The following is a 15,622-nucleotide window of genomic DNA, read 5'->3' on the forward strand; positions in this document are numbered from 1 at the left end:
TCACTGGAAAGGTAAATGTTTATTTTTCATCTTTACTTGCCTCTGAGAAGGAGATAATCCATGTCCTTGAACTGATGTAGTTCTGATTATGAAAATCCAGTTTTGTTGGGCAAGGAGTTCTAGGATTTAGAGCTAGAAATGGTGAGTGAATTGCAATGTATTTCCACATCAGGGCAGTGCAATACTTGAAGATGGTGGAATAACCATATTCCAGCTTGATGATGAAGGTCATGGGTGTAAGATAACCTGTCAGAGGAGCCAAATCAATTAACTCCTGTAAATTTGCAGTCAGAATGTGCTGGTAATGGAGAAAATTAATGTTTAAGATGGTGGATAAGTCAGCCAATCAAGCAGTCCACTTCATCATGTGTGGAAAGTATTCCATCATAGTCCAAACTTGCTAGGAGTCCACAAGTTCTCAGGAATCACTACCCAACATCTGACCTGTTCTTTTATTTATGTGGGGAGTTCATTTGACTTTCTAGTTGATGTTCTGTGAGTGCTACTGCATGAATAATTCTAATGCAAAGTCCACAGACTGAACAACAGGTTTTAATTAGCTTAAACTTGAACACACCAGGTCTCAGTTTACTGTTGGCTCCACGTGTCTGACTGTCCCCAAAGGGGCCGGCTCGATTCTTTATATGGGCCAGTGATTGACAGCAGGCAGGTGGGGTCAGCCTCCCAGGTTGTCTACCTGCAGGTACAGTGGTGGCCCACTGCAATAGGCTGGTAGGAGTGCGGCCAGTGTAATGGTTGTATCACCACATGTTCATCACTGATTCTTGGCAACAGTAATATCATCAAATGACAAAAGAGGCTGGTGAGATTTACCTGTATTAAGAGATAGTCATTGCTTGACATTTGCATAGCAGTCACATTAGTAGCCACTTACATCTTGCTGTATTCAGATATGGTCTACTTAATTTGTTTAAGAATTGCAAGGGAATTGAACAATGTGTCATCATTTGTGACCACTTCCATTTACAACATCACGATGGAAGGAAAGTCATTGTTGAACCAGCGAAAAGTGACTGAGCCTTGGCCACTGACCCAAGGACTCCTGCAGCAAAATCCTGTAGCTAGGATGGTGACCATCAGCAGCCAAGTCGCTTTTTATTTGTGAGATTCTTTCACCAAGGACAATGGGTATTGACTGCCAGGTATCCCCCTCCAATGGTTAAACTGGCTTGGTACAGCACGGTAACAGGCCATTTCAGGCCAAGTGTACGTACCAGGTGTGTAGGTTAATTGGGTGCCACAGACACATAGGCCGAAATGGCCTGTACTGTGCTGTATGTCTAAATTTAAAATGTAAAATTAAAAGGTAGGCTACCCATGGGCTAGGTCCACCAAAGTTTCATGTTGCCCTGGAAGTAGAAGTCAAGGAATATTTAGCTGCACTGTTGTTAAAAAGAACATGAAAATCTGAATAAGTATGTAAGAAAATTTTTTTGGAAGGGAAAAATGTCAAGAGTTTCAATAGAAAAATTAACTTGAAAATTTCAATTAGGAGGTTTGCAACTTCCAAACTTTAAAAATTATTATGATGCAGCACAACTGAGATTTATTTCTTTTAAGGAGGGAGAAATACCAGCATGGATTAAGATACAGATGGATAAAATGGGGGAGACATTACCGGAAGATTTCATATATAAATGAGAGAATAAACTAATAATTGGAGATAGAGAAATGCCATTGTTGAACAATTTGATTAATATATGGAATAGGGTACGTGATCAATTGGGAACGTGGAATTACAGGATACCCAAAATTCCATTATTCAAAATATTAGGTTTAGATTGGTTCAATATAATTTTTTGCGTCAATTATATCTTACTCGGAGGAGTCACGTGATGGAGTAGTGGCCAGTGGAAGAATACCAGCCCTCTGCAGAAAAGAAGGAGAAATGTAAAGAAAAAGCAAAGCCCCAGACACACAAACCACAACAAATAAAGAATAAAGATGTGGAGGAAATGGCACCAAAGAAAGAAAAGCCAAAAACAATGGGAAGAAAAGAAGAAGGCAAGACGCCGGAAGAGAAAGGTGAAGGCCTCACCTGTACGAAGAAGCAGGGACCTGCCGTGGAAAGTGGAGCCCACTCCCTGAGGTCAGTGGAAACCCCACAGGGTCACGACCCACTGAACGCAGGACTACAAAGATGGCTCACGGAGCCAAACAGAGGTGCGCAACCACCCATGCGCGATGCGCACGATAAAGACAACACCGACGGGAGGGGTGACCAACTGTGGAGTGGAACTCCACAGCTTGAACAGCTGAGAAAGACACGACAGCAGGGCTCCCAGTGGGAAGATACAGAAAATAACGGGAACAGGAGGGAGGAGAATGAAAAAAGGAAATCAGAGTCACAAAAGATAACCAGCCCAGAAGAAGAGGACCAACATCAAAACACCATAATAAGAAAAATTCCCAACAAACTGAGACAAACAGCCCAACAAGAAAGTCCAAAAAAGACACAGATACAAGGAAGAGAAGAAGAAGACACAAACCCTAGAGCAAACGCAGAAGAAGAAGGAGAACATCAAGCTCTGCACAGAGAAATAGAAGATAAAGGGAATGGACTGTACATAGATTTTAAAAAAAATTCAAGAATATATGGAAGCAGTAAAAGAATGGCAGACACGAGAATTTAATGAAATAAAAAGAAGAATAAAAGGTACAGAAGAGAAAGTGAGTAGATTAGAGATGGTCATGACAGAAATAGGGAAAATAGTAGACAAGGTGGAAGATTGGGAAACAGCTGTAGAAATGGAAGTGGACAACTTAAAAAGAAAATTGGAAGAAACTGATAAAAAAAGTTAAAGAAACACAGGAGTTGTTAGCTCAGAAGATGTATATAATGGAAAACTATAAGAGGAGAAACAATATAAAAATAGTGGGCCTTAAGGAAGATGAAGAAGGCAAAGATATGAAAAAATTTATAAAAGAATGGATCCCTAGGGTCCTAGGAATGCCAGAAATACATGAAGGAATGGAAATAGAAAGGGCACACAGAACATTAGCCCCAAAACCACAGCCACAACAAAAACCAAGATCCATTCTAGTAAAATTCCTGAGATATACGACAAGAGAAAATATATTGGAGAAGGCACGGAAAAAAATGAGAGATGACAAAAAGCCACTGGAATACAAAGATCAAAAAAAAATTTTTACCCAGACATAAGTTTTGAGCTCCTGAAGAAGAGGAAGGAGTTTAATGCAGCAAAATCGATCCTATGGAAGAAAGGCTATAAATTTATGTTAAGATATCCAGTGGTGCTTAAAATAGTTATCCCGGGGCAGCAAAGCAGACTGTTCTCGGATCCGGAAAAAGCACGAGAATTTGCAGAACGCCTGCAAAACAGACAGAGAGATGAAGAGATGTAACAGCAACAAGAATGACGACAAACTTCATATAAAGAAGAAAAATAATGTATAAGTAAGAACTAAGAAGGGGAAGAAAGGAAGTAAGGGGCAAATTAAGAAGGTGAGCTTTGTTATATGTGAAGATAAAAGTCTTTTTCTGGAGGGGGCTGGGTGGGAGAGAATAACAGTCACTGCAAAATCAATTCACGCTTGCGAGCAGGTTCGCAATCCAAATGGAGAGGGGAGTTGTGGTTGCCCGGCAAGGGACAAGGAGCAACTCAGAGAGGGGGTGCCATTTGGGGGTTAAGGGAATTTTAGATGTGGAAATATTTTATGTTTTAGAAGTGTTGTCTTACAGTGTGTTCAAAAAAAACCAGAAATGGATAAGGAGGAAAGGTGGTGATGAGGAACTGGAAATGAGAGGTAAACAAAGTATGAAATGGCCATGTTGAACTATATGATTATAAATATTAACAGATTACATAACCAAATCAAAAGGAAGAGGCTGTTAAATTTACTGAAGAAAGAAAAAAATTGATACAGCATTCGTGCAGGAAACACATCTAACTGAAGTGGAACACAAGAAATTAAGGAGAGACTGGGTAGGGCACGTAACGGCAGCATCATATAATTCAAAAGCCAGAGGAGTAGCTATATTAATCAAAAAAAATGTACCAATCAAAATAGAGGAGGAAATAATAAATCCAGCAGGGAGCTATGTAATGATAAAGTGTCAGATATATTCAGAATTTTGGAATTTGCTTAATGTATATGCACCTAATGAAAAGGATCAAAGATTTATGCAAGATATCATTTTGAAGATTGCAGATACGCAGGGGAATATACTGACAGGAGGGGACTTTAACCTTAATTTGGATTCAAAGATGGACAAAACTGGACAAAAGACTAGCAGAAAGAACAAAGTAACCAAATTTATGGTTAAATTGAAGCAGGAAATGCAACTTTTGGATATATGGAGGAGACAACACCCAAAGGAGAAGGAATATTCTTATTATTCAAGTAGACACAAAACATACTCAAGGATAGACCTGTTCCTGTTGTCAGCCCATATCCAAGGGAGAGTTAGAAAAACGGAATATAAAGCTAGATTGTTATTGGATCACTCACCCCTGTTATTAGCAATAGAGCTGGAGGACATCCCACCGAGAACATATAGATAGAGATTAACCTCCATGCTACTTAAAAGACAGGATTTTAGAGAATTCATTGAGCGACAAATTAAAATGTACTTTGAAATAAATACGGAATCAGTGAAAGATAAATTTATACTATGGGATGCAATGAAAGCGTTCATCAGAGGGCAGATAATAAGTTATGTAACTAAGATGAAGAAGGACTACAATTGGGAAATAGAACAGCTGGAAAGGGAAATAGCAAGTACAGAAAACAATTAGCAACGAGGGAAGATACAACAAAAAGAAGAGAATTGGCGGACAAAAAAATAAAATATGAAACATTACAAACATACAAGGTGAAGAAGAACATAATGAAGACAAAACAGAAGTATTATGAGCTAGGTGAAAAAACGCACAAAATACTAGCTTGGCAGCTTAAGACGGAACAAACTAAAAGAACGGTATTGGCAGCAAGGAAAAAGGACAAACAAATTACATATAACCCAACGGAGATCAATGAAAACTTCAAGGAATTCTATGAGCAATTATATCAAACTGAGAATAAAGGGAAAGAAGACAAGATAGATGAGTTTCTAGCTAAAATTGTACTACCGAAATTGCAAGAAGAGGAGCAAAATAAATAAATGAAATAATTTGAAATAGAGGAAATACAGGATATATTAAAAAAACTACTGAACAATAAAACGCTGGGAGAGGATGGATTCCCAATAGAATTCTATAAAGCATTTAAAGACTTATTAATTCCTCCACTCCTGGAAGTAATGAACCAGATTGAAGAAACACAAAACATGCCAGATTCATGCAAAACAGCAATAATTACAGTACTACCAAAGACGGGGAAAGATCCACCAACACCAGCATCGTATAGACCAATATCACTACTTAATACAGATTATAAGATAATAGCTAAACTATTAGCAAACAGTTTGTATACCAAAAATAGTAAAACTACATCAAACTGGATTTATTAAGAAAAGATGAACAACGGACAATATCTGTAAGTTCATTAACTTAATCCATTCAGTACAAGGAAACAAGACGCCAACAGTGGCAGTTGCCTTGGACACAGAGAAAGCCTTTGGGAGAGTAGAATGAAATTATTTATTCAAAGTACTACAGAGGTTCAACCTACCAGAGAAATATATTAATTGGATTAAAGCATTATATAAGGGACCATTGGCGAAGGTCACAGTAAATGGATATATATCAAACCAATTTAAATTAAGCAGGTCAACTAGGCGGGGATGTCCACCATCTCCCTCACTGTTCGCATTAGCTATAGAACCACTGGCAGAACTGATAAGAACATAAAATAAAATAAGAAGGATAAAAATAAAAGAGAAGGAATATAAAATCAGTCTATTTGCAGATGATGTCATAGTATACTTAACAGAACCAGAAATATCAATAAAAGAATTACATAAGAAATTGAAGGAATATGGAGAAGTATCGGGGTACAAGATCAACGCAAGTAAAAGTGAAGCGATGCCAATGAATAATGCGGATTTCACAAAGTTTAAGAACGAATCACCATTTAAATGGCAAACACAAGCAATGCGATACCTAGGTATACAACTAGATAATAATGTAGGCCATCTATACAAACTAAATTATCAGCCATTAATAAAGAAATTACAAGACAACTTAGAACATTGGAAAGATTTACCACTAACACTGATAGGAAGGGTAAATTGTATTAAAATGAATATCTTCCCAAGGATACAATACCTATTTCAATCATTACCAATTCAGCTAACAGAGAAATTCTTCAAAAAGCTTAAGAAAATAATATGGAAAGGGGTGGAAACCGAGGATAGCGCTAGATAAATTAACAGAATGGTACAAACAAGAGGGCTTACAGCTACCAAACTTTAAGAATTATTATAGAGCAGCACAATTAAGATACCTATCAAACAAGGGAAAAACCAGATTGGACCAGATTAGAGCTAGATAAAATAGGGGAGATGAAAAGCTGGTGCAACATAGGAATTCACCAGTACTGCACCATCTGCTCAATATTTGGAAGAAGGTTCACGTAGAAAGGAATTAAACAAATTATCAACTACCAAAATTAATACTGACGCAAAATCAACTAATCCCTTTCACAATAGAAAACCTTTCCTTTAGAGAATGGGAGAGAAAAGGGATCAAAAGAATAGAAAATTATTTTTCGGGAAATAAATTATTATCTTTTGAACAAATGAAGTACAAATATTGTATAATTCATGGTACAATGTTTGCATACCACCAACTGAAAACTTACTTGAAGGACAAATTGGGAAGCAGGCTGAGGTTACCAGAAGGAAGTAATTTTGAATATGTGATTACAGACACAATGATAATTAAAAGATTTATAACAAACGTGTACATCAAACTGCAAGAGAAAGAGAATGAAGAAACAAGCTGTAGACCCAAACAAAAATGGGAACAAGATCTAAACATAAAGATAAAGAATGAAACATGGGAAAAGCTATGCTCCGGAACTATGAGAAATACAATAAACACGAGGTTACGCATGATACAATATAATTGCTTACACTGGCTATACACCACGCCCCAAAAGTTAAATAAATGGGACCCAACAGTATCAGACAGATGTTTTCGCTGTCAGACGGAAATGAGAACAACAGTACATGCAATTTGGGCATGTGGAAAAGTGGAAGTTTTGGGAAGATCTAAATCAGGTATTAAATAAAATCACAAAAAGCAACATACCAAAAAATCCAGAGATCTTTCTTCTAAGTAATATAAGAAGTAAAGAACTCGGACTTGATTTGGATGGAGCACAAAAAAGATTTATTATGATAGCCTTAGCTGTAGCAAAAAAATGTATTATGTCAACCTGGAAATTAGAAGATAGCCTGAGAATACAGCAATGGTACATAGAAATGAATAAATGTATTCCATTGGAAAAAATAACATATAATTTAAGAAATAACATCACAGTATTCGAACAAATTTGGGAACCATACATGGAACACAACAGAGAAGTCCTACCACGGACCTCCATCACCTAAAATGACAGAAGGAGAAGACGAAATGAACTGCCCAGTATGTAAAAGTAGATGACACAAATTTCTTGTTTTTTTTCATTGTGTGATGACATTGTTTAATGGGTTTAATGTATCATATATGTTGAATGTTGAGTGGGTGGGGAGGGGGGTGAAGGAGGGAGGGAGGGAGGGGGGAAAAGGGGAGAAAATGACACTGTGTATAATCAAGATGGAAATGTTTGGTCAGTATGGTTCATAGTGTGAAAAATAAAAAAATAAAATTTTAAAAATTATATCTTACTCCACAGAAATTAAATAGGTTGAAATCAAATTTATCAGATAAATGTTTTTGGTGTAATCAAGAGATAGGTACTTTTTTGCATTCAACTTGGTCATGTTCAAGATTGAGAACTTTTTGGATGGAATTAGCAATATTTTTAGAACTGGTTACTAAATTTAAATTTCCTCAAAATCCAATGCTTTTCCTATTAGGTTGTAGTGGGCTGCACTGATCCGCAAGTGAACCGGGTCACGGAGGTGCAGTTTGCTCTTGCTGACATTACAATGGTCCTGGTGCGGGGGGGGGGGGGGGGTGGGTGGGAGGGGGCGCAAAGGATCTTGGGGATTGTACTGATAAGTTCTCGGAGAGTTTGAGTAAAATCAGTTGGTTGGTTCAGCTCACTCACAGCTTCCGTGTGGTTTTTTAGTTCGCTGCATAGCACACCAACCACAAAGTAATATAACTGGGATTAGACCAAAATTAAAATTGTATATATTTCAAAAGGAATTTGTGAAAATTGCACTGGCAATGGCAAGAAAATGTATAGCAGTGTCATGGAAATCAAATTTAAATTTGGCAATGGATAGATGGCATGATGAAAATTGTAGTTGTATACATCTTGAAAAACTTACATATAATTTAAGGAATAAATATGATAATTTCTTTAAAATTTGCTGCCCATTTCTACATACTGTAGGTATCACGTTATGATATTATTTCCTTAACCTCAAAACTTTATAACTCCTTGGTGTATATAGGTTTAATATTGTAGAGGCAAAATTTAATGAAATTGCTTGTAATTTTAGTAACCAGATGTCTTTTTTCTTACTTTTCTATTTTGTATCCATTTCTTTATCTTCTAAATTTCATTTGTTTTACTTTTGGGGTATTATTTTAGCGGGAGGTTGTGGGAAGGGTTGGGGGTATAAAATAAAATACTATATTTTGTTTAGATTTGAATGGAAGAAATTCTTGTGTTTATGTATTAATACATGTATTGAATTTAAATTAAAAAAAAATTTAAACTTAAAAATGAAATGAAGAATCAGGGGAGCAAGTGATGTCACAGAAACTGGCTACAAAGTATCTTTGAATTAATAACATGAAGTCTACATAGTTTAGACCAATTAGAAACTGCATGAAGAAATGCCCACAGGTGCAAAAAAATCTTGAAAAATCATTATTTACAACTTCAAATAATCTGGTGACATTTCATTTTCATCTTTTTCTGGTCGTCAGCTGAACAATTTTGCAGATTTTCTTAATTCTAGAATGCAATTGGCAGAAACACAAAAGTTCACATTTTCCCTGCTTTTCAGACCATAATTTATGTGCATGGAAAACTAAATAGCCAAAGGGGAAAAAAAATTAAAAAAAAAACAAGATACCTTGGGGGGAGAAAAAGTGATACAAGAACTTGCTAGCATGTCTTAAAAGATTATAAGTCATTTTTTTTTAAATTACTGGAGTTCAATGCTCTGTGAATCTTGCCATTTGCGATTATTTGTTTTTTTTACTTCTGCTACAGGTACTGTGATTGTTTTGCCAATGGAGAATTTTGCAGTAATTGCAACTGCACTAATTGCTTTAACAGTTTTGAGCATGAAGCAGAAAGGTACAAAGCTATTAAGGTATGACTTTAAATTACATTAACTGCACTGTCTCAGCTTCAGGAAGAAATATCTTTGTTAACCAATCCTGATTCAACCACTCCAGAATTATGATTTGAATGATATATTTTTACCTCAGAATCATTTCACTTAAGATGTAGCTGTTCTGTATTTTCTAAAATTTGGAAAGGGTTTGTATTCCATATGTAATCTTAAGTATTATAGGAAGTGCCTTCAACACATTTTGCACTATTTCCCAAACCCCCATTTATATCTTGTTTTTTTAAAACTTTGAAAGTGATTGGCAGAGCTGAACCAAGAGTGAAGATTTACCTGACAATTATTTTATGTGATTATAGAACATAGGACGGTATAGCTCAGGCTGTGCTAACCATGGTACCAATTTAAACAAATTCCATCCACCTAAAGATAATCCATAACCCTTGATCTCTCACGTGTTTTTGTTTCTGTCTAAATTACTCTTAATATCTCTGTCATTTTCTGCTTCCATCAATGCCTGTGGCAGTGTGTTCCAGGCACCTACCACTCTCGATGTTTTTTTTAATGTCTCACAAATTCCCCCTTTCACTTTCTCCATGTCAACTTAAATTTATGTCCTGCAGTATTAAACATTTCCATCTTGAGAAAATGACTTTTGACCTCCAGCCCATTTTATGATTCTCATTACTTTATACATTTCTATTCGTCACTCCTCTCCTCCAACCCTCCAGAGACAACAATCCCACTTTGTTCAACCTCTCCTTGTACCTATTACCCTCTAATCCAGGCAACATCTTGGTGAACCTCTTTTGTACTCCATCCAAAGCCTCATGACCAGAACTGCAATCAATACTCCAAATGCTAATCAAAGATTTTTTTACAGCTTCAAAATGACTTCTCAATTTCCATAGGCAAGTTTGCCATATGTGTTAGTTTCCATCTCACCCTCATGTGTTTCCACATTCAGGAAGGTATGGACTTGCATCTCAAGGTTCCTCTGGGCATCAATGTTCCACAGGGTCCTGCCACTTACTGCTTATACTCTCCTCTTACATTTGATTTCCCAAAATGCAGCACCTCACGTTTGATGGGATTAAACTCCATCATTTCACTCCCACTCTATATTTCCACCTGATCTATATGCTACTGCATCATTTGACAAACCCCCTTAGTATGGCAAACTCTGCCAGGTAAAGCTGAATTCCAACAACACCATGAACAGAATCCATGAAAGGTGTACAGAAAAGGTTTTCAGTCAAACTAGTTCCTCAGTTCAGGGGGAAAAAAAGAATATTCCCCATCCTTAATTTATTTGTCACCTGAAAGATGTCAGGTCTCTGGCCAGTTTAATATTTTCAGTCCTTCACAGAAATCCTAGTGTATCACAGTAAGAACTATATTTTTTTATGGAAGGACTGAAAAAATTGCAGCTGCAATAAGAAAATGGAGAAAAATTGGCAAGATGAGAATGCCAATCCAAATCTGCAAAATCTATCGACAAGTTGTCAGAGTGTTGGGAATGGCAGTAAATATTCACCCCAGAACATCACTTCCCATACCACTTACTAAATGGCTGCAGAGAGTATAACAGGATAGCATCTACAGAATATAGAATTATGAAAATGTTTAGTAAAATGTCAGTCCTTTCTTTGTTAAAATATATACTTAAGAAAATATGTTTTCTCAGTTACTATTTGTGGAAATACTAACATCTGCAAAAGACGAGCTCTCATCTTGCAAGTTTGCCACCTAGAGGGCACTCAAATGCTGTTACCAGTTTTCACTACATTTTAATTTTTTTTGAAGGAAGTGACAATAAAAGTCTCACTCCAATTTTATAGTTTCACTCTTGCATTTTCTTCTGAGACAATAACACTGGTTTCCAGGCTTGGTGCTTATCCACACTGATGCCAAAGTTAGAAGATCAAACATTCGCCATGCATTCTGTGGTACAACGCACTGATAAGTTAAATTACTTATCCTCAATACTGCTTTTTAATAAGGAGAAAAAATGCTTTGTAATTATTTTGCATATTAATAAAAGGAAGTTAATATTCCTTTAATGAAATAGTATCTATATCTAGACAACAGTTAGATTTTATCCTAAATTTAACTATTCTACATATATATCATGTTCCTGTGCCTATTCTTCCCCAGAAAGTTACATCAGAACTAATCTCAGAAAAAAAAAACATATTTAACAAACTATTCTGTAGCATCACTGCATAAGATTGCTGAACCACGGGGTATTTTAACTCAGACTATTAAATACAGAAGGAACTAGGTTGAAACTGCCAGTATTCATTTTCTATACCATCTCTTCCTCCAACATGCAGTTAAAATTTGTCTTTATATTGAATATGAAATCATAGAATGATTATCTCTTGAAAGACTATATTTTGGCTCAAAATCCATTTTGTTTTTCCTTTCATAATCATTTATTTTCCATGTTTGTACAGGTGGGTTTTTAAACTTTTCTGTGGAAGCTCATTCCATAATTTTGAAAACTCTGTGCAAAACAATTCTGTTTGTTATCCCAAGACTTTCTTTCCCATTTATTACAAATCTATGACATAGTTTATTGACCCATTCACACTCGTGAACAGTCCTCTCTTCCATTAAAACATCTCATCATTTAGGAAATCTCTGTTACATATTCCTCTAATATTCCCTATTCCAAGAATCCCAACTTCATTTTATTTAATTTAATTTAGAAAAACTGAAGGTGGGATTCATGGTAACAGGTTATTCTGGCCCATGGGCACGTGCCGCCCAAATACACTAATTAACCCACAAACACTACATATCTTTGGAGGTTGGGAGGAAACTGGAGCATCCAGAGGAAACCCATTTGGTTATGGAGAGAACATACATTCCTTACAGACTGCGCCAGATTCAAAACCGGGTCGTTGGCGCTGTATTAGCATTGCTAACGAACAGCTAACATCATTGTGGGCTGTTTCATCAAATCTGCTGTTGATCCTCAGCCACTTTAAGAATATGACACTTAAGAAAAGATGATTTGTGTCTCTGAAGGAATTCTAGACAGTGGTAGTGGCACCTCTTTTAAGGCCAGCAAAAGTTGACAAAGTTTAGGTGGTATTGCATTTTGTATATTTTACATGACAATAAACCAATCTTCAATCTCTGCCTTCAAAATATTCATCCTTTGGCCTTTTCTTAAAATCCTTATTCCCAGCCACCTCCCAATGCTAGAATCACACAGCTGAGAAGCAGGGCACCCTGTCCCTGCACCAGCTTTCAACAAGAGATACCAATTAATTTCATTTCCCTTTTCACCACCATAACATTGCCCGCTTTCCCCTTTCTAAGTAATGATCCAATTCTGATTTACAAGCAAAGGACCTTTTTAGGCAAAGTCTTCCAGATCATCATAATTCAGTGGAAGAAAAATCTCCTCATTCCCTTTTCAACAATTATCTTAAACCTATGTCTGATGGTTAATGCTCCTCCTATCAATATACTGTAAGCCACTTTTCCTTTCTGATATCTCTCTAAAACTCTTCTAGAATTTTAGATTGCAAGGTGAGTAATTCATTATAAGTTGTTCATTCCCCCATGTAATAATAAGCATGAACATTTAACCTGGAGATGCATGGGAGGCAATTGGAAGCGCTGTGCAAGAAGATAGAAGTGTGGCAAGGAGGTCAGCATCAGGGTTAGACTGAGAGTTAACACATTCAGATCCGTGCTCCTGACAATCTTACCTTCAAATATAAGATTGCAGGAGAATAAAAGGCTGCATCTAAACCAGAAAGAACTGCAAGGCTGCAGTGCTCTAGTGATTACAGAATCATGGCTCCAAGACTCCATTCCAGAATGAGGAATCCAGCTGGATAGATATCACCTTCAGGGCAGACAGAGATGCTGCTGCTTCTGGCAAGGCACAAGGAGGGGGCTGCATTTACATCAGTGAGTACTGGTGTACAAATGTCTCTGTTGTAAAAAAATATACTGCTCAGCAGAGATAGAACACCTGTTGGTGAAATGAAGACCCCTCTACTTTCCCAGGGAATTCTCGGCCATGCTGTTTGCCGTAGTTTACGCTCCACCTTCGGCAAATGAGGGTGAAGCAGTGAAGGAGCTTATAGTGCCATCTGTGGAGCCCAGACATCCACCTGGTGGTGCCATGATTGTAGCTGGCATCTTCAACCACGCCAATCTGAAAACAGTTCTACCATGGTATCAACAACGTGCACTTCTCCACCAGAGGAGAGAACACCCTAGATCAAATGTCACCAAAAATCCCAGTGTATACAACGTTATTCATTGCCCTAACCTGGTTCTTTGGATCACATATCTATTCATTAAATTCCTATATTTATCCTTAGAGCCCGAACTTTGATGATCTTTTACCAATAGGGTAATTTCCTGTTCCAAATCATTTATCTCTTTCATATGCTCCTTTTTAATACCCTTGGTGTATCCAATTATCTGGCCCCTTAAATAAGCCTTCATTGTGTGGTACTGATGGAGATTGAGGAGGAAATGTTCTTACCAATCCTCACTGATTGTGGTCTGGAGGTGAGGAAATCCATTTAAACAATGGGGTGTTGAGTCCCAGGTCTCGGAGTTTGCTGATCAGTTTTGAGGGGTTGATGATTTTAAATGGCAAACTGTAGTCAATAAAGAGCATCATGATGAATGATGCTGTTCAGTTGTTCCAGGGCTTTGTGTAGAACTAGAAAGATGGCATCTGCTTTAGTTCAGTTGCTATGATACGCTGGGAAGCAAAAGGGGCTGAAACAAATCCATGTCGCCACTCAGACAGGACCTGAATGATTTAAAAACACCTTTTCAAAATACTTCATCACTCTTGATGATTCTGGTACTGGTCAATAGTCAGGTTACTAAGAAGGCAGGTTACTACGCTCTTTTTGGGCACCAGTATGATTTATGCCTGTTTGAAACAGGTGGGTACCATGCCCTGCCAGAGTGAGATGTTGAAGATATCTATCAATAAATTTGTAAATTGGTCACCACAGATTTTTAATACTCGGCCGGGTACACCATACAAACTAGATGCTTTCCTCGGATTCACTCTCCTGAAGGCAGCCCTCCATTATGGACGGGATGGGATCATCAGGGGATATGGGTGTGCGGAGGGGTAGGACTTCCCTGTTACTATGGTCAAATGGGGCATAGAAAGCATTGAGTTCATGTGGGAGTGAAGCTTTGCCATTTGCTATTTCACTGGATTTGGTTTTGTAGCAGGTGATGTAATTTAGGCCCTGCCACAGCTGTTGGATATCTTTTGTTGTTTCCATTTTCATACAGAATCTCCACTTTGCCCAGCCATTTTTGTAGATCATACTGCTCCTTCTGTATTGATCTGGATCTCCACATTTAAATACCTGTGATCTGGCTCTCAGCAGGTTCCATATTTCATTGTTCATCCTTGGCTTCTGGTTAGGGAAAAGCCTGAATGGGGACACACTCATCCACATCTGTTTTGATAAAGTCTGTGACAGCCCTGTGTAATCATTCAGATCCTCAGCTGAGTCCTTGAACAGCTGAGCCCCAATCCACTGACTCATGGAAGTCTTGTAACCCTCCTGCGACCACCTTCTAGCTTTCCTGATCTCTTGATCTCATTTTCTTCTTCCATGAGAAATTTTTAATTTCCCTTTTATGTTTCTAGCTAATATTTTCTCATTCTCATGTTCGTTTGTACTCTGCCCCTAAACTCCAGTTCTGATATTTATTCTTAATTTATTTCCTGCTTCATTTTAAATCAACTTTCTATTAAAGTGATTTCCTACAATTCCTTAGTTAGTGAATATATTTGTTTTTTTGCTCTATTTATCACCTCTTTGAAGACTTGATGTTGTTCATTTAACACCTCCTTGCAAAACTTCTGTTTCCAGTCCTCTATAGTTCCTACTCAACTTTCTGATTGACTCTCACAACTTTTCCACATGTGAACTGTTTTTGTACCTTTTTTATTACTTTAAATTTAACATTGTGATCAGTTCTTCGCAATGTTTTCATATGGAGACAGAATTTACTTCATTACTTTGATTGGGCTACAACCAAACTGATAAGGATTTTTTTTAAATACCCACTTCAAAGATTATTCAATATCTGCTTTTCTTAACCTACATTAATCAAGGTCGAAGCCCTCCATCTTTCTCTCTCTATGTGTATCTCTCTCTCTCTCTCTCTCTATAGCTTTATATCCTTCTTTGGCTTGGC

General features: G+C 37.2%; 1 protein-coding gene across 1 annotated transcript in view; it reads left to right on the forward strand.

Moving 5' to 3' along the window:
- tesmin (testis expressed metallothionein like protein) overlaps nucleotides 1-15,622 on the forward strand; it is a 77,948-nt gene that overhangs the window by 46,148 nt on the left and 16,178 nt on the right. The window contains exon 9 of the mRNA XM_069899094.1: nucleotides 9,325-9,427. Within this exon, the coding sequence (XP_069755195.1) occupies nucleotides 9,325-9,427 (103 nt within the window). The remainder of the gene's footprint in view (nucleotides 1-9,324; nucleotides 9,428-15,622) is intronic.

The sequence above is a fragment of the Narcine bancroftii genome, chromosome 1, assembly GCF_036971445.1.
Source record: "Narcine bancroftii isolate sNarBan1 chromosome 1, sNarBan1.hap1, whole genome shotgun sequence".
Lineage (NCBI taxonomy): Eukaryota > Metazoa > Chordata > Chondrichthyes > Torpediniformes > Narcinidae > Narcine > Narcine bancroftii.